At 49.3% G+C, this 19,249-nt stretch overlaps 1 protein-coding gene across 1 annotated transcript; it reads left to right on the top strand.

The window, feature by feature from the left end:
- The first annotated feature begins 3,413 nt into the window (after window positions 1-3,413).
- CKAP4 (cytoskeleton associated protein 4) lies at window positions 3,414-13,528 on the top strand. Its single transcript, XM_008004518.3, has 2 exons — window positions 3,414-4,045; window positions 11,049-13,528. The coding sequence occupies exons 1-2, from the start codon at window positions 3,584-3,586 to the stop codon at window positions 12,372-12,374; spliced, it is 1,788 nt and encodes a 595-aa protein (XP_008002709.3). The 5' UTR covers window positions 3,414-3,583; the 3' UTR covers window positions 12,375-13,528.
- Window positions 13,529-19,249: the final 5,721 nt, after the last annotated feature.

Below are 19,249 nucleotides of genomic sequence, written 5' to 3'. Positions count from 1 at the left end.
CAGGGCTCACTGCAGCCTGGACTTCCCAGGCCCAAGTGATCCTCTCGCCTCAGCTCCCCAAGTAGCTGGGACTACAGTCATGCTCCACCATGCCTGATTTGTTTTTGTATTTTTTGTAGGGACAGGGTTTTGCCATGTTGCCCAGGCTGGTTTTGAACTCCTGGGCTCAAGTAATCCACCTGCCTTGGCCTCCCCAAGTCCTGGGATTTGGGGAGAACTACCTCACTGAGCCACCAACCCTGGCCCAGTGAGGTAGCAATTACTCCTGTCTTATAGCTGAAGATACTGAGGTTCAGAGAGGTCACACTCCAAAGTCAGTCATGGAGCTGAATTTGACCCAAGTCAGTCTATTCTACAGCCTCTGTCTTAACCATTATATGTACTATCTCCCAGGAAAAGAATGAGAGGGAAATGCTGAAAACATTAACAGTCCCCTCGGCCTACTCTCCATTCATTCAGTGCTTAGTCGAGGCAAAAATTGAGAAACTCATATCTGACCTACAGTCTGGGTGTTTTTTTTTTTTCTTCCTGAGACAGGGTCTTGCTCTGTTGCCCAGGCTGGAGTACAGTGCTGTCATCATAGCTGACTATAACCTTGAACTCCTGGGCTCAAGCGATCCTCCTGTCTCAGCCTCCTGAGTGCCACCACATCCAGCTAATTTTTATTTTTATTTTTGGTGGAGTTGTGGTCTTGCTGTTATCCAGGCTGGTCTTGAACTCCTGGCCTCAAGTGATCTTCCTGGCTTGGGCTCACATAGTGTTGGGATTATAGGTGTGAGGCACTGTACTTGGCCTGGATCAATTTTTAAGAATTTAAATATCACTGACTTATTTTTGATAAGTATCAGATGACTATTTCTCTAAGAGACAGATTAATAATAAGACAGGTCCTTAAAGATGCACTTACAGAAAGGGTGACCCTGAAATCTAGAGAGGAGTTTAGGGATACTTCTCAAGGTCACACACTTTGGTAGTAGCACTAAAGGAGTAAGGAGTAGGGCTCTTGCTTCCAAGGCCAGATCTTGGCAGCAAGCCGCTTTACCAGTCAGTTATCACTGCCTCTGCCCCTAACATGGAGAACTGCTTCAAGGGAGATAACCTCTTTTTGTGCACTAGAGATTTTAACAACACAACCCAAACTTAGCTGAATAGTTTTTAAACAAGGTTCTTGGGATGAGTGAGTCTTCTGATTTCCTCTGTTGTCTCCCCGCCCCACAGGTCAGAGACCTATGCCCTGTTGAACCAGGAGGCTCCTACAATAGCTCCTGGTATTTAGCCGAAGTAGGTATGTTCCTCTCTGACTGGGGCAGATGGTTATATTTCTAGTCCAGAACCTGCTATAATTTACTCTGTCCTCCCACACTAATAGCGATTCTTCTATCTGCCAGCTTGGCTTCTACAGTCTTCTGCAATCTGGACCCGCTCCACCCAGTTCATCTCTTTCTTCTCTACACGTAGAACACACCCTCATGTCCAACAGGTGTCCTGGGCTCACCCCATTTCCGCCACAGAAATATCCTCCCTGCTCTCCTCAAATGCAAATCATTCTTCAAGGCATTGCTCAAGGTCTTTCTGCCCCCAAAGCCTGCCCATGTACAGCCCAACGGTTTGCTTTCCAAATCTCTTTACATTTATATTCCCAATTAACCTAAGTTAGCCCTTAACAGGTTTTTGTGTATTTCTCCAAGTGTAATGCAGGCTCCTTGAGGGCAGGCACACAAGTGTTCATTCATTCACTAGAGGCTTTTAGCAGCACCTTATAAAGCGAGAAAGAAAGAGAAATACAAACTATGGTTGCTTCCAGTCCTCAAGGAGGGGAGACATACCTGGCACTTAGTGGGTCTTCAACAAAGGTTTGCTATATTGAACCAACATATACGCCTCTCGTTGCAATTACTTGCTAAGTCCCATGAGAGGTATCAAGTGGTGTTATAGGGAAAGTACCATTAAAGAGGTGGCATTTGAACCCTATAGGCTTTGAGGGCAGGGCATGGTTTTGTCTTTGTTAACAGAACTGGGAGGAGGTTACAGACAGAAGAAACAGCATTCCTACCACACAGTGCCAGGTGCACACAGTGCCAGGCACACACCACTCACCAGGAACTGGGGAAAGCAGTGGAATTGAGTGAGTTCTGTCCCTGCCCCAGCACCGACTAGACTTAGTGAGTGGGCAAGTTGCTCAACTTCCCTGGGCCCCCGTTTCCTTCCCATTCTGAAGTGATTCAGCTGCATAGACTTCAGAAAGAAGCGGACTGAGTGAGGTTCGAATGATGACTATATGTGACCTTGGGCCAATCCGAAGCCGACTCGCTCAGTCTCAATTTCCTTCCTACAAAATGGGTAAAATAATTTCTACCTCACAGGGCTTTTGTGAGGTTTCGAGAACATATGTGAGTCGCTAAGCACACAGCCTGGCAATACTAGATTTCCTTTTACAAAAGTAGGGGTGACAACTCTGATCCGCCTCTTTCTGTGCGGCTGCTGCTGGCTCCGCAGCACCCATCCCAGAGGCTGCCCGGAGTAGGGGCCGTGGACAAACTTCATGACCCCCCAAGGGTAAACAGAGCTGAAGGGGCTTCGGGGGGAAAAAGTAAAGAGCTGGCCACAGCAGGCTAACTTGGCTAACGGGGACGCTTGGTGAATGCGTCCCCTTGAACAGACTTACCGCAGTCGAGAATCTTTGCTAACTCGCACCAAACATGCCTCCGAAGCTGGCTGGATTTTGGACAGCCCTTTGTGCCTCCGCCTTCAAACCCAAGGCAAAGGACAAAGACCAACCTCATGGCGGGCTGGAAGGGTGAAAGCAGGGGGATTCCCCCAATTCCCGGCGGAAAGGAAGGGTGATCTGTTCCCATTCGCTGACTCCCACTCCCGGGGCCAGGGCTCCTTGGGCGCCCCCCTTCATTTCTCTCCTCTCCGCACAGGTCGGGAAGGGAGGGGGTCGCGCTTGGCCCGCAGCGCAGGGTCACCCCGGCTTTCGTGCCTCCGACCCCGCCTGGCCGCCCATCCCCGGCCCCCGTCGACCCTGCTGGCCCGCACGCCCCGGCTGGGGTCGACCTGGCCCTCCGCCCCCGTCCTGCATGGAACCCGCCCGGCCGCCAGCCCCACCTCGGCCGCTTCCCCTCCCCTCCGCTCCTCTCCTCTCCTTTCCTCTACCCTCGCGGCCACCTTGGCGCCCGCCGCAACCTCCGCAGACCCCGCCGGGCCCCCACCCCGCGCCCGACCGCCCCCGCGCCGGCTTCCCGGCCCCCGTAGACCCCGCCCGGCCCTCCCTCTCCGGGGTCGTGGCGACGGGGAGGAGGGGCCGCCGGGCCGGCGTGCGTGGCAGGCTCTCCCGGCTCGGCTCGCTCGGCCTCCCTTACCGGGAGGCGGGGTCGGCGCCGCAGCGGCGGAGGCAGGCCCCCTCCTCCCGCCTCCTCGGCCCGGCCTCCTTCCCCGGCCGCGCGTCCTCTCGGCCGCTCCGACGCCAGTAGCGCCCGCGTGCCGCTCGCCCAGTCCCGGGGGAGCCCCAGCAAGTTTCCCGGGCCGCGCGCCGCGCTCGCTCGCCTCCCAGCCCGCGGCCTGAGCCGCCGCCGCGCCCGCCATGCCCTCGGCCAAACAAAGGGGCTCCAAGGGCGGCCACGGCGCCGCAAGCCCCTCGGAGAAGGGTGCCCACCCGTCGGGCGGCGCGGATGACGTGGCGAAGAAGCCGCCTCCGGCGCCGCAGCAGCCGCCGCCGCCCGCGCCGCACCCGCAGCAGCACCCACAGCAGCACCCGCAGAACCAGGCGCACGGCAAGGGCGGCCACCGCGGCGGCGGCGGCGGAAAGTCCTCCTCCTCGTCCTCCTCCTCCGCCGCCGCCGCCTCGTCCTCGGCGTCCTGCTCGCGCAGGCTCGGCAGGGCGCTCAACTTTCTCTTCTACCTCGCCCTGGTGGCGGCGGCCGCTTTCTCGGGCTGGTGCGTCCACCACGTCCTGGAGGAGGTCCAGCAGGTCCGGCGCAGCCACCAGGACTTCTCCCGGCAGAGGGAGGAGCTGGGCCAGGGCTTGCAGGGCGTCGAGCAGAAGGTGGGTACCCCCGGCCCCCCCACTGGCCCCATCGACTGCGGCCTCCGGACCCACGGCCGGGCCCCTTCGTGCTGCCTGCCCAGGCCCCGAGGCGGGAGCCGGTCGCTCCTCCTTGGCGGGCCCTGGCCTAGACACCCCCTCCATGCGGCCCCCTAGTTCTGAGGCAGTCCCCAGACCCCCTTTGTTAATGGCTGCGGAGGAATCGGCCCCGAGGGATGGGCCGCCGCGAGGATGGCCAGGCTTGCCTGGCAGGGTGGGCCAAGGGCCTGTCACAGGGCATTAGCGGTGACCTGTAAGGAAGCCGGCAGGCTCCGGGGAGCCCATTCTTTCTGGATTAGGAACCGCTGAATGGGCAGAGTTGTCTGAAAAGGAGGTTGGAAGGGAAGCCAGCGCATCCCTGGAAGCCTCAGGCAAGGCCCCACCTCAGCTGTGCCTGTGGAAGACATCCCAGCGGGGTTTTTAATAGACCGGGAGCTGGCATTCTTACTCATTTGCAGGTCCGAATGAAATACCATCTATCTTTAGGTCCCTTGTCCTGTAGTGGACCAGCCTGCCCAGGTGGGCCTTTGACGTAGTCCTACTTCAGCTTTTTTTGGGTTTTCTTTTGAGAGGGAGTGTGGCTCTGTTGCCCAGGCTGGAGTGCAGTGGTACGATCTCAGCTCACTGCAACCTCTGCCTCTCAGATTCTAGCGATTCTCCTGCTTCAGCCTCCTGAGTAGCTGGGATTACAGGATTACAGGCATGTGCCACCACGCCTGGCTGATTTTTTATTAGTAGTAGAGACAAGGTTTCACCGTGTTGGCCAGGCTGGTCTCGAACTTCTGACCTTAAGTGATCTGCCTGCCTCTGCCTCCCAGAATGCTTGGATTACAGGCGTGAGCCACTGCGCCCGGCCCTACTTCAGCTTTAGGGGAAGGGAAGGGCCAAAAATACTAGATCATTCTGGTGAATAATACTTCTAGCCACATTTATATGGTGTTTAGAATGCTTACTCACATATTACCTAATTTTTATAGCCACTCTGGGAGGGAGGGAGGACTAACAGTTTTGATTTCATTTTCCAGAGCAGAACATTGAGGTTTAGACAGAGCAGTGAGTTGACAAAGTCCCCAGCTGGTGAGTGGCAGACACATGCAAATGTCTAGTCCACTGCCCTGTTCGTTAAGGGTCCACAGGGGTTCATTTCAGGTATGGACGGACCCAACTCTCAAGGCGAAGGTGCTTAGCTTCCGCCCTTCTGTGATTTTTCCATACCAAGTACGGCCCCTTTTATCTCATTCGCTCTTCACTATGTCATTGCTCAATGAAAGTTGGTTGCAAGACTGAAACAAAAAATCCCGCCACTTCTGGTCCCGGAGCCGCTGCCTCCTTTTCCCAGCATGCTGTCTGTCCTGCCAAGTTGCTCTCTGCTTTTGTTGAGTGTGCAGGACTAGGAGTTTCCTCTTAAGACTGGCAGAGCACGGCCGGGCGTGGTGGCTCATTCCTGTAATCCCGGCGCTTTAGGAGGCCGAGGCGGGCGGATCACCTGAGGTCAGAAGTTTGAGAGCAGCCTGGCCAACATGGTGAAACCCCGTGTCTACTGAAAATACCAAAATTAGCGGGGCGTGGTGACGCTGCCTGTAGTCCCAGCTACTCAGGAGGCTGAGGCGGGAGAATTGCTTGAACCTAGGAGGTGGAGGTTGCAGTGAGCAGAGATCCTGCCAGTACACCCCAGCCTGAACCATAGAGCGAGACTCTGTCTTAAAAAAAAAAAAAAAAACAAAAAGACTGGCACAACTGGAATGAGTCAGCCTGCTAAACGCTGCAGGCCAAGGGAGGTGACTTTTCTAAGGGAATTAAGTAGGCAGTGCTGCTTTGCCTATCCTGAATGTCAAACCATTCTTAAAAAATAGACATACTGCTGGAGTATAATCACTAGCCTCTGTTTCTTCTCTTTCATCCACCTACTTACTAATCAATCATAATATTTATTAAAGTCTGACAGTTGCGTGGCTCTGTGTAGGCTTTGTGGGAGGGTATGAAGGAGCAAAAGACACGAATCACTTGTGCAGCACATAAGGAGGTGTCAGTCGAGGGTAACTCCCATGAAAGTTCAGAAGAGGGAGGGTGTGGAATTTCACCTGTATCCTGGTGGCCAGGGTAGTGCCAGCCATCTAGCCGGTGATCGATAAATGTTGAGAGAAGGAGTGTGACCAACACCGTGGCAGGGGCACTATTTTGAGCATGTTCGAGAGAGAGGAGGTGGCTACCATGCCAGTGGCAGAGTCACATTTAGGAAATTGTGAGAGAGGGGAGGTTGGAAGTTGAGGCCAAAATAGGGAAGGTCTTGAATCCAGATTAATTCTTTGTGCTTCTCCCTGCCCCTCCCTTAGTCTCTTTTTGCTTCTTCACCCTCTCTCCATCACAGCTATGTATATAGATCACTTTCTTCTTTGGGGCTCAGTTTTCCCTTCCAACACAATGAGAAGAGGGCTCCATCCAGACTTTTAAGAATCCTCATGGCTCTAAAATCGTTGAAATAGTGACTTTTTTTTTTTATTTCATATTTTATATTTCGTAGAGACAGGGTCTTGCTGTGTCACCAAGCTGGGGCATAGTGGTGTGATCATAGCTCACTGCAGCCTTGAGCTCCTGGCCTCAAGTATTCCTCTTGCCTCAGTCTCACAAGCAGCTGGGACCAGAGGCGCACACAAGCACGTCCAGCTATTTATTTTTTAAATTTTTGGTAGAGTCAGGGTCTTGCCGTGTTGCTCAGGTTGGTCTCAAACTCCTGGGCTCAGGCAGTCCTCCTGCCTTGGCCTCTCAAAGTGCTGGGACTACAGATGTGAGCCACTGCGCCTGGCTAACAGCTTTTCTTTTAATTTAGTAGTGTAATAAAACTATAATTTAATGTGTCATATTTGTGGTGCACTTATTACGTGCCAGGCACTATGCAAAGCATTTGAAAATGCATCATCTCCTGACTCTCACAACAACCCCAAGAGGTAAGAACTATTATCAGCCTTCTTTGACAGAGGAGAAAAGTGAGAGGCTAAGTGACTGAGCAGATATATAGCTGGTAAGTGGCTGGGCTAGGATCCAAACTGTTGTTTAACCTAGAACACTATTAACCACTCCACTATTTAGCCTAGTACATAGTAGTTGCCCAATAAATGTTTCATTGACTTGAGACTCAGAACATGGCCAGAAGAGTGTTAGGATTTGCCACAGAATGTGGCCACTCTGTCTGCATCTTTGGGGTGGCCAGGAAATAATTATTTTGCATTGAGGAACCAGTTGTGTTTGGTTCTTTGACATCCTAAGTTTGAACCCCTTTATAACTCTTGGTGACTTATTGGGGGGTGGAGTTTGGTTCATAGCAGGGAAGTATACTTACAGTATTCATAATTAGTGTTCATTGTCAGTCAGCCATGGTATTAAATGCTTTATAGTCATGATTTCTGTTCCTCCAGCCACCCTCTGAGGCAGGTATCATTTAGTGGCACCATTTTGCAGATGGGGCAGCTGAGGACTGGCTGTGTCACTCGTTCAAGGTCACACACAGACCATAAGTGGTGTAGCTGGAGTTGGGTGCCCACTTGTCTCTTGTCCTCCAGCTAGATATTCTTGTTATTGGAGAATGGCTCAAATCTTCTGAATGACTGTAGCACAAGCAGAGAGGCTGGCCTGTCCTTACCCAGAGGATTCAGCAGGCACAAGTGAGTCCTGGGCTTCAGAAAGTGTTGGCAGTTCATCTTCAGGCTTTCTGAAGAGCCTGTGTTGCCCTGGCAGATCCAACGTGATATAAAGAATGGTAGGCCGGGCGCAGTGGCTCACGCCTGTAATCCTAGCACTTTGGGAGGCTAAGGTGGGTGGATCACGAGGTCAGGAGATCGAGACCATCCTGGCTAACAGGGTGAAACCCCGTCTGTACTAAAAAAATATAAAAAACTAGCCGGGCGTGGTGGCGGGTGCCTGTAGTCACAGCTACTCGGGAGGCTGAGGCAGGAGAATGGCGTGAACCCGGGAGGCAGAGCTTGCAGTGAGCCAAGATTGCACCACTGCACTCCAGCCTGGGCGACAGAGCTAGACTCCATCTCAAAAAAAAAAAAAAAAAAAAAAGGTAGGAGTAGGCTTAGACCTGGTAGGGACAGTTTAATGAGACTAGGACCTATTTGTGGAAGCGTGAGTTCCCTGTTCATATTTCTTTGTTTTCTCGTCTGGATTCTCTGGCTAAGGAGTCAGGGCATCAGGAATTGGCAGCCTCTATTCCAGGTACTCAGAGCACTTGGAAGTCAGTGCCCCTGTCTGAGCATATCACATAGTGGTTAAGAGCTCAGGTTCTGAAATCAAGCATTTTGGGATTTTGACATTTGAGCCTACCACTTACCAGTTTCCTCATTAGTAAAATGGAGATCACTGGGAGCCATCAACTCATGAGATGATGAGGAGGGTGTAATGAAATGATGTGTCTGAAGTCCTTTGTATAATTATTGGTCCATCGTAAGTGGCTGGTTGAATGTCAACCACTGCTAACACCCAGTCCCCCCACCCTACGGTGTAACCTTGAGGGCAAGCATCCTAGCAATTATTTCATCTCTGGCATCTTGCCCACTGCCCACCACTTAGTGGGCATCCCACATTTGTTGGGGGAACAGATATTTCCTATGCATATTGATTATAATGAGTTATTTTCACATAAAGATGCGCAACTCATAGTACCCTCAGTAGGGGAACACCATGTTCTTTTTATAGTGTTGGGGGTTGGGTATAATTTCTGTTCTAGTCTCCTTCCTAACCATTTGTGAAGAGCCAGCCCAGGTCAGGGCTGGCAGGGATCAGAGGAGACATGGGCCAGCTCATCAGGCTTTGCTTAAATTTCCTCATTCTGTGATTCCATCAAAAAACACTGGAAGAAAGCCTGCCATGTTGAAGGTACCGTGCTCACCTGCTCACACCTCTGTTCTGAGTGCTATGCTTAGAACAGGCAGACACTGTGATTTAGTAACCTAGTTTCAGAGATGGGCTCTGTCCAGTACCTTCACGGAGTGTTCTTTAAGACTTGGGTTGTAATTGGTTGGGCAGGGAAATTGTCTAGTATTCTGGAGCCCCTGAGAACCCTATTCTAATCTGCCTTAAAACAGACCGATGGAGCTAGACAGCACTTTAGAGACTTATTTGCTACTGGATGATGAGCCTGGGACTTGGAAAGTGAATGTGACTCTTCGTGCTTACAGAGCTGGTTACTGGTGGGGCTGGCACAAGAGCCGAGGTGTGCTGTTCACATTCCGTTTCAGTTTATCCTCCTGCCTTTTAGCATTGGACTGAGGATAGTTCTAGGAATCTGCAGACTCACCAGGTGCTTCAGAAGAAACGAGAAATAATCACGATGATGATAGCTGCCATGTATTGAGCGTTCACTATGTTCTGGGCACAGTTTAAGTATTTGATATATTATTAATTCACTTAATCCTCATACAGACAATCATATGAGTCTGGTACTGTTTTCTCATCCTTCAACTGAGGAAAGCAAGGTACAGATAGGCTAAATAACTTCCCTAAGATCACACTGCTGGGAAGTGTTCAAGCTAGGATTTGAACCTAGGCAGTCTGGCTAAGAGTCCGTGCCAGTGGACGGACTCTCTTTATTTTTTAACTTTTTATCATGGCAGTGTTCAAGCATAAACGAAAAAAGAGCAATATAATGAACCCCAGTTTCAAGAATTACTGATGTTTTGCCATTCCTTTTTCATTCCATCAGCACCCCTGCCATCTGCCTTTTTTTTTTTTGGCTGGAGTTAGAAGTCTGATTCTGAACCACTCTCTTGCCCTATGGGTGCCCATCCTGGTCTCCCTTGTTCTCCAGATGCTGTTGCTGTTGAATGGCCATAACATAAGCAGAGAGGCTGTCCTGTCCCGAAGCCAGAAAATTTACTGGGCAGAAGTGGGTCCAGGGCTTCAGAAAATGTTGGCAGTTCAGCTCTAGGGCCTCTGAAGAGCCTATGTTGTCCTGGCAGATCCAGGGGATAGTGAATTAGGAATTAGTTTTAAAATGAATCCCTGGCTGACATTCTTAGTTTACCCAAAGCATTTTAGGATTTATTTCCAACTGATAAGGGTTCCTTTCCTTTCCTTCCCTTTCTATTCCTTTCCCTATTTGTTTTAACAGAGCACAGTATATCATACCTAACAAAGTTTACAGTATTTCTTGAATATCATCTGACACCCACTCCAGAATCACAGTTCCTTGATTATTTCAAAAATGGCTTTAAAAAATTTATTTATTTATTTTTAAATTTTTGTGTTGTTTTAGACACAGGACCTCACTCTGTTGCCCAGGCTGGACTTGAACTCCTGGGCTCAAGGCAACCTGTCACCTTGGCTTCCCAAGTAGCTGGGACTACAGGTGGACACCACCAGGTCCAGCTCAAAGATGTCTTTTTAACAGTTGGTTTGTTCAAATCAGGATCTATGTAAGATCCACACATTACATTTGATTGAAAATTTTCCTAAGTTTATTTCGGCCTGTAAGTTTCCTGTCTTTCCTTCTTTTAAAATGCCACTTAGTTGTTGAAGATCCTGGTTCTTTGTCCTATAGAATTTTCCACATTGTGGGTTCGGCTGATTGCATCCTCATGACATGTCTCTCCTGCGTGATGGTTAGACCCAGGGACTTGATAGAGTCAGGTTCTTGTTTTCTGTCTTTTCCTTGTTTTTTTTGCAACAAAGTATTAAAAGTGGCACCATGTGCCACATCAGGCTAAAACCCAGGTTATTAATCATTGAGCTGTCCAGCCTGATTAGTCAGGCCTGGGTTATAAATCATCCCTGGAGCACTAGAAGGGGGCCCTAGGGTTGGTCCTCAAAACCATATGGACTATGTGTGGAAGGCTGTTTCTCCAAAAGAAAATTGTGGTGCCATTCTGGAAAAAACAGGACCTGGAGGCTGGGCAGACAAAAAAAGTTCTATCATGTGAAACTCATCAGGTCTTCTCAGCAATTAACGTCTGGATTTTGATTACAGGTGCAGTCTTTGCAAGCCACATTTGGAACTTTTGAGTCCATCTTGAGAAGCTCCCAACATAAACAAGACCTCACAGAGAAAGCTGTGAAGCAAGGGGAGAGTGAGGTCAGCCGGATCAGTGAAGTGCTGCAGAAACTCCAGAATGAGATTCTCAAAGACCTCTCGGATGGGATCCATGTGGTGAAGGACGCCCGGGAGCGGGACTTCACATCCCTCGAGAACACGGTGGAGGAGCGACTGACGGAGCTCACCAAATCCATCAACGACAACATCGCCATCTTCACAGAAGTCCAGAAGAGGAGCCAGAAGGAGATCAACGACGTGAAGGCAAAGGTTGCCTCCCTGGAAGAATCCGAGGGGCACAAGCAGGATTTGAAAGCCTTGAAGGAAGCTGTGAAGGAGATACAGACCTCAGCCAAGTCCAGAGAGTGGGACATGGAGGCCCTGAGAAGCACCCTTCAGACTATGGAGTCCGATGTCTACACCGAGGTCCGCGAGCTGGTGAGCCTCAAGCAGGAGCAGCAGGCTTTCAAGGAGGCGGCCGACTCGGAGCGGCTCGCCCTGCAGGCCCTCACGGAGAAGCTTCTCAGGTCCGAGGAGTCTGTCTCCCGCCTCCCGGAGGAGATCCGGAGACTGGAGGAAGAGCTCCGCCAGCTGAAGTCCGATTCCCACGGGCCGAAGGAAGATGGAGGCTTCAGACACTCGGAAGCCTTTGAGGCGCTCCAGCAAAAGAGTCAGGGACTGGACTCCAGGCTCCAGCACGTGGAGGACGGGGTGCTCTCCATGCAGGTGGCTTCTGCGCGCCAGACCGAGAGCCTGGAGTCTCTCCTGTCCAAGAGCCAAGAGCATGAGCAGCGCCTGGCCGCCCTGCAGGGGCGCCTGGAAGGCCTGGGGTCCTCAGAGGCAGACCAGGATGGCCTGGCCAGCACCGTGCGGAGCCTGGGTGAGGCCCAGCTGGTGCTCTATGGCGACGTGGAGGAGCTGAAGAGGAGTGTGGGCGAGCTCCCCAGCACCGTGGAATCACTCCAGAAAGTGCAGGAGCAGGTGCACACGCTGCTCAGTCAGGACCAAGCCCAGGCCGCCCGTCTGCCTCCTCAGGACTTCCTGGATAGACTTTCTTCTTTAGACAACCTGAAAGCCTCAGTCAGCCAAGTGGAGGCAGACTTGAAAATGCTCAGGACTGCCGTGGACAGTTTGGTTGCATACTCGGTCAAAATAGAAAGCAACGAGAACAACCTGGAATCAGCCAAGGGTTTACTAGATGACCTGAGGAATGATCTGGATAGGTTGTTCGTGAAAGTGGAGAAGATTCACGAAAAGGTCTAAATGAATTGTGTGTGCAGGGCGCGGATTTAAAGTCCAATTTCTCATGACCAAAAAATGTGTGGTTTTCTCCCATGTGTCCCCCATCCCCCAATTTCTTGTCCCCTCTTGAAGAGCAGTTGTCACTGCCTGAACACCAAGGCATTGTATTTTCGTGCCCAGTTAATTTATTGACAATGTTTTAAGTTCTCTGCTTCAGAGTTTGGTTAGTTTCCTGAAGCGCAGCCCCTGTGAATAACAGGTGGCTTTTCATGGATGTCTCTAGTCAGAGCAAAATGATAAAGGCTTCAATTGAGGATTAACAGAAGCAGATTAACCTCAGAAATCCTGTCTGGCTGGCAGATTTCAAGTAAAAAGAAAAAAGGTGGTTTTGGGGGACACTTTTATTTCCAGTTGTCTTTAAGGAAAATTAATTTTACTTTTTTTTTTTTTTTTTGGTACTTCTGGCCGAAATTTTTATGAGATATCTCTCACTTGTCTTCCACTTTGAACCGGTTAAAGCTCATAGCTGTCAGCTCTGAATGAGGAGGGGAGAAGCCCCTGGGTCGGTCTGTGAAAGGAATCCGCTGCTTGAGGGCCGCCTTCCCCTGTGGTGTGTGGGTCATTTCTCTTCCTGATGCCTCTTATGCTATCAGAGGTAACTATGCAAAGCATCCAGATGGTTCTGAATGTGAAGCACTACACCCAGCAGAGTCCCGGTGTCCTCTGTCCCCGCTGCCGGCCCGTGTTCTCTCTCAGGAGGTCACCAAGGAACACAGGTTTAGGCTCCCAGAAAGGGGAGTCTTTGGGTTCTTTCAAAAAACGCATTAGGAGAGCTGTCCACAGTGGAATGGGGGGTCTCCCTGGGGAATGTAGGCCAGGTCCTTTTATTTTAACATGATGTCCATGAAGAGGTTTGCTGCCTGGGCAGCCCTGTCTGTCGGCAAGGAGCGTGCATACTGCGTTTCTGTGATTGTTTGCTGTATCTCCCTTCCCTCTGGGCTGTATTGTTCTTTAATGGCTGTCTTGCCCTTCCAAAAAAAAATTGAAAAAAAAAAAAAAAAAAAACCTGAAAAGTACAAAAAAAAAAAAGGTTTTGTTTAGTTTACTGTGAAATGAACTGTATGGCTTATTTACAGTATTTTTAATTCTTAATAAACACTTGAGCTTTGTTATGACTTTTCCAGAGTGGTTGCATTCTGAGAATTTTGTAATTATGATGTGTTTTATTAGCATGTGGTATAAATGATTAGCAAATAGGTAAGTTTACTATTTTAAAGCTGTTTTTTCTTTTAATTCTGAAACCAAGATGGCCTCACTCTTGGGCTGGGGGCCTCCTCTGATCGACTGTTAGCAAGTGTGTTCAATGATTACTTGTCTCCAGCTCTGTTAGCTTCAAGCATAGGACCTCAACCCTCACTACCTATTAGAATCTTCCTGGGAGCTTTAAAAAATGCCTGGGCTCTGCCCCAACAGATGCCAATTGGATAGGCATAAAGAGTGGCAGTGGCTTTTTTTTTTTTTTGAGACGGAGTCTCGCTCTGTCGTCCAGGCTGGAGTGCAGTGGTGCGATCTCAGCTCACTGCAAGCTCTGCCTCCCGGGTTCTGGCCATTCTCCCTGAGTAGCTGGGAATACAGGTACCCGCCACCACGCCCGGCTAATTTTTTTTGTATTTTTGGTAGAGACGGGGTTTCACCGTGTTAACCAGGATGGTCTCAATTTCCTGACCTTGTGATCCGCCCATCTTGGCCTCCCAAAGTGCTGGGATTACAGGCATGAGCCACCGCACCCAGCCAGCACTGGTATTTTAAAGGCTCCCTCTCTGATTCTATTGTCCAGCCAGGGTTGAGAACCAATGTCTCAGACCATCTGAGTGACCTTCAGCCCTAGTGCACACCTGGACATGTTTTCTTCCCTGGATTGCCTTCCACCCTCCACCCAATAAAAACCACATGCTGTTTATTGAGTACCTGTGTGCCAGGTCTTGTGCTCAGCATGCATAATAACCTGTTATTCCTCCTTATAGTCGCCCGAGGTAGGCGGTATCATTTCCCATTTCACAGAGGGTCAGCAGGCTGAGAAGCTTCATACAAAATCATTCATTAGGAAGTGGCAGGGCTAAGCTTTGTACCTCATCCTTGCTTTAACTGGGACAGCATCCTCTACCATTCACTGACACCAGTGCAAGTCCATTTGGCCTGTGGAACATCTGTCCTGTTCCAGAGCCTGAGGCTGCAAGAGATTTCTTCTTTCCCACCTAGGGAGTAGAGGGTGGCTAGGACCTGAGGCCCTGTGGCTTGTCCCCCTTTCAGGCTGAAGGGCCCCTCATCTTTGAATTGCTGTCAGGCACTCTGGATCCCTCAAAGCTTCACAACTCGGAGCTGGAAGTTTTTCCCAAAGCAGGGAAAGTTTCCCAAAGTTTTTCCCAAAGTTTTTCAGCAAATCAGGACAGGCTCTGTAAATCATTTCTAGTTTTATTTCAAAACCATTTTACTTTTTATTTTAAAGTCTTAAGTATTGACACGTATGTTTTAAATGGCTACTTTCACCCACTTGGGGAGGGTGCAGAACAGCGTAAAGTCACATGCATGGAAAAAACTAAATTCATTTCCTTCTCAGGCCAATTGGTTGCATTGAGTGTGTTCTTGCTCTTTCTCCTGCCACCATTTCTGTGGTTGCTAATCTCTGACTATGGAGTGGTTAATAGATTCTCATTAATATTATAAAAGAAAACATTGACAAGTGTCTGATAAATATAAATTCAAGTGGTGAAAATAAATAAAAGGAATATATTAGGAATTCACATATTTCTGGTGGTGGGGCAGTTAGAGTTCTTAAACCAAATAATGCAGCTCAGTCTTGTTCATTCATTCAATAGTGTTCATTCATTCAACAAACATTTGTTGGGCCGATAGCCAGGCATTTTGCTAAGTATCAGTGAATTAAAATGTACGGGACTAGCCCAGTGGGGATGACAGTCATGTAAAATGGTAGGTATTATAAAGAAACATAGGTGCTATAGTTGGGTGTGTTGGGCCAAGAGGAAGGAGTGGCCAGTTGTGCCATGATTGGTTTAGAGGTGGTTAGAATGGGTTTTTGAAGGCGTAGGGGAAGTACCTTGGAATGCTTTCATGAGTAATGGGAACCTTCAGGAAACAGGTTGTTCTGCCCTTTGAACAAATAATATACACAAATTACTGAACATGTTGGTTGAATTGCAGATCCAGCACCAGGATAAGAGGCTGCAGTGAAACTTCTCAGGCAGGACTGACAGCACCCCGGTGAGGAGACTACCACTGACAGTGTGGCCTTGGGCAAGTCACTTAGAATGGTGATGGTGTTAATAGAGATGATGGTGGAGATGGAGATGATGACGGTGGTGGTGATGAAGATGATGTGATGGTACAGGGTGGGGGTCAGGACTGAATGAGGTAGCGTGTTGAGGGGGTTAGCTTAGCACAGAATCTGGCACATCATGAGTGCATCAGTGATCATGCATGCACGGATCATACCGAAGGTTAAAATATTGAAATACTTTTGTCCTAGTTGGTGAATAGCTTCTGCCCTGAGCCCCCTGCATGTCCTCTCTCTGGACCACTATACCTCTTTACAACCCAGCATCTAATAGGTTAATATTCTAGTATAGCAGAGACCAGGAGACTGCTCCAGCCCCAGGGCCTGCATTTGTTCTGATGGGTGGGTGCCCACACTTTACCAAGTGATTACATATTTTGAAATTATCCTTCCTTGTGAGCTCAAAAATTGGTGTGTGTGTATGATTTGTTTTAAAGAAGTGTTTACATAAAGAGGTGGTAAACTTGAACCCAGTTCTAAAAGTAGGGTTGTCAGGTACCAGGCAAAAGGTACTGGGTTTGAAGTGGTCAGGAGAGTTGAGAGGCTGAGCACAATTCTTGCTGTTGGAATAGAGGAAGCAGAGGTGGGCAGTGGGGTGGAGATGGGGTCAGAGGGCTGATGGGGCCAGGACCTGGAGGCCTTGCGTGTCATCCCGGAGACTTTGGATCTGAACTATGAGGAATAAACAAAAGGGTTTAAGTGGGGTGGGGGAAGTAACCATGGTCAGAACTGGGTTTTAGAGTGCCCCTGCATTGGCAGGATTGGAGGAGAGCAAGAGGAGGGCAGGTGGACATTGGGAAGTAGTGGTCCAGGCTGGGTCCGATGTGCCCTGAGGATGAGGGTTGCAGATGGATGTCAAGAGACATGCCAGGTTAGATGCTGCTGAATGCCTGTGGGGTGAGGAAGGGAGAAGCCTCCAAGACAATGGCCCTCCCAGATTGGGAGAGGATATAAGAAGGTGACTTGTGCTCATGTGGCCTGTACAGACAGAGCCCATGGGCTGGCCAGGTCTGGAGCTTGGTTGAGAGGCCTACTTTCAGAATTACTCATCCATACTTACTATTAAATTAAGGAAGTGGATGAGATTGCTTAGATAACTTAAAGGAGATGTGAAGGAAAGGAACCCATGAAAGAATGATCAGAGAGGGAGGAGGAAAACGAATAGGGAGTAATGGTAAGGAAAGGAAAGGCCCAGGAGACCAGTGGCTTGAGTAGTTCACCACACCTCATTAGGTCACAATTCTGCATGCTGAAATTCCCCTAATTCAATTACTTAATTTCTGTTTCCTGGTGGGACCCTAACTCATACAGAAGGCCTCCAATGGGTGAGACATTTTTTGATAAAGAAAATGTGCTGTCCTTCATGGTTTCCAGCAATGCCCATGCCTTACTTCTGAGACTGACATAGCGCCCGGCTTTCAGCAGACACCTAAGAAGTTGAGTGATTGAGATGGCTTTGCAGAGTCAACCCCTTGAAGACATCATTTCTTCCTGATATCACCACTGCAGTGAAGGTAGCTACCTCTATTTAGGCTGTGTAGCTTGATCTTAGTCTTTCTTCAGATGTCTGGATCATGTCCTGTTACGGCTAATGTGTGATGTCAGGCAAGTACATCTTTTAATTTCTCTGTATCTCATGTTCCTCATCTGCAAAATGATGGCACTGGGCCAGACTAGTGACTCTTGCATTGTAACATGTATCAGAGTCACCTTGAAACCTTGTGAAAACATTGGGCTGGGCATGGTGGCTCACGCCTGTAATCCCAGCACTTTGGGAGGCCGAGACGGGTAGATCACCAGGTCAGGAGATCGAGACCATCCTGTCTAACACAGTGAAACCCCATCTCTACAAAAAAAAAAAAAAAAAAAAAAAAAAAAAAAAAAAAATAGCCGGGCATGGGGACATGTGCCTGTATTCCCAGCTATTTGGGAGGCTGAGGCAAGAGAATTGCTTGAACCCAGGAGGCAGAGGTTGCAGTGAGCCAGCATCATACCACTGCACTCCAACCTGGGCAACAGAGCGAGACTCCATCTCTAAAACAAACAAACAAACAAACCACACTGATTGCAGGTCCCAGAATTTCCAAGTCACGAGGTCTGGGGAGGGACCCAAGAATTTGCATCTGTAACAAGCTCCAGGTAATTCTGATGCCGCTGGTCAGGGGGTTACACTTTGAGAACCACTAGGCTAGAATTAGAGAGTAAGACTAAAATTCTGTGGTGCCAGGTTTATTTATTTCTACCTAGAGGGAGAAAATGAAGCTATAGCCTAAAAAGAAATATCAAAAGCCGGAAGCTATAGCCTAAAAGGAAATATAAAAAGTGTATTTATGAATGCCATCTCAATTTTTTTTCATGACAAGGATGGGCATGAATGAATGCATTAAATCACTTTTTATTTCAACATAGATGCCAAAACAATGCAGGCATTTTCTAGACTTTTATATGCATTCACGTAATTTGCCACCTAGATAATAATAATTCCTAAGTCCCTCTGCCTAGTTCAGACCATACCTCTGAGCTACTCATCTGTTTTTCCAATAACATCTGGACACCTTGCTGCACCCCCCACACCCCCAGAAATCTCACTGGGATCCAAACTGAAGTCGTTTCCCCTCAAAGTAAATGGCACAGCTGACCCCTTCCCTGCTTAAGTCAGAAGCTCAGGAGTCACCCGTTGTTTCTCTGTTTCTCTCCTTTCCCCTCCCTCCACATCTACTAGGGTTGAAGCCTTGACACATCCACCTCTGTCCCCTCCTCCGAGGCTTTTGGGTTCCAGCAGCAGCCTCTCCCCACGGTGCTCTCTGCTGGTCAACTGAGATGAGAAATGCAGTCCATGCACTCAGTATCCATTCAACAATATTCAGAGAGCACACACTCTTTGCCAAACTAAGGAGATGACTTCACAGATACGGTTCCTGCCTTCATGGTGTTCATGATGCAGCGGGGAGGAGACATTCAGAAACTGGCGGGACAATGTATTATACAGACTGCAGTGTATGCTTGAGGACTGGGTACAACCTCCTAACTGGTCTCCCTGTCTCTAGCCTGGCTCCCATTCAGGAAATCCTCCACGGTGACCAGCGTTCTCTTTCTCAAAAGTAAATCTGCTTGTGTCCCCTCCCCACTAAATCCCTCAGCTCTCCCCTTGGCCTCGGGAGCAGCCTGGCTCTACGTTGTGGCCAAGAAGGAGCTTTTCCGTTGTTCTGTCTTCCTGCCCTCCAGCCTCCTCTTCTGTGAACTCTGTAGCTGCCCTGATTGCTTAACCACCCCTTATGCAGCCCCTGATTCTGTCACTCTTGGTGCCTTTGCATGTTCCCTGCATCCCTCAACCGAAACCACAGGCTGAATTTGGGAGCTCCTCCCATGAGAGCCCACACTCCAGGCTTCTTGTCAAAGCGCTCCTCTGTCTGTATCCTAACCGCTTGCTTCTGGTGTGTTCCACGTGAGAATAAGGCTCTTTCATCTCTGTATCCACAGAGATCATTGTGCTTGGCCCACATCAATAATAACAGAAAAAACTAAAGTTTATTGAGCATTTACT

The sequence above is a fragment of the Chlorocebus sabaeus genome, chromosome 11, assembly GCF_047675955.1.
Source record: "Chlorocebus sabaeus isolate Y175 chromosome 11, mChlSab1.0.hap1, whole genome shotgun sequence".
NCBI lineage: Eukaryota > Metazoa > Chordata > Mammalia > Primates > Cercopithecidae > Chlorocebus > Chlorocebus sabaeus.
The sequence above is the reverse complement of the archived record's forward strand: the minus strand, read 5'-3'. Positions and strand labels throughout refer to the sequence as shown.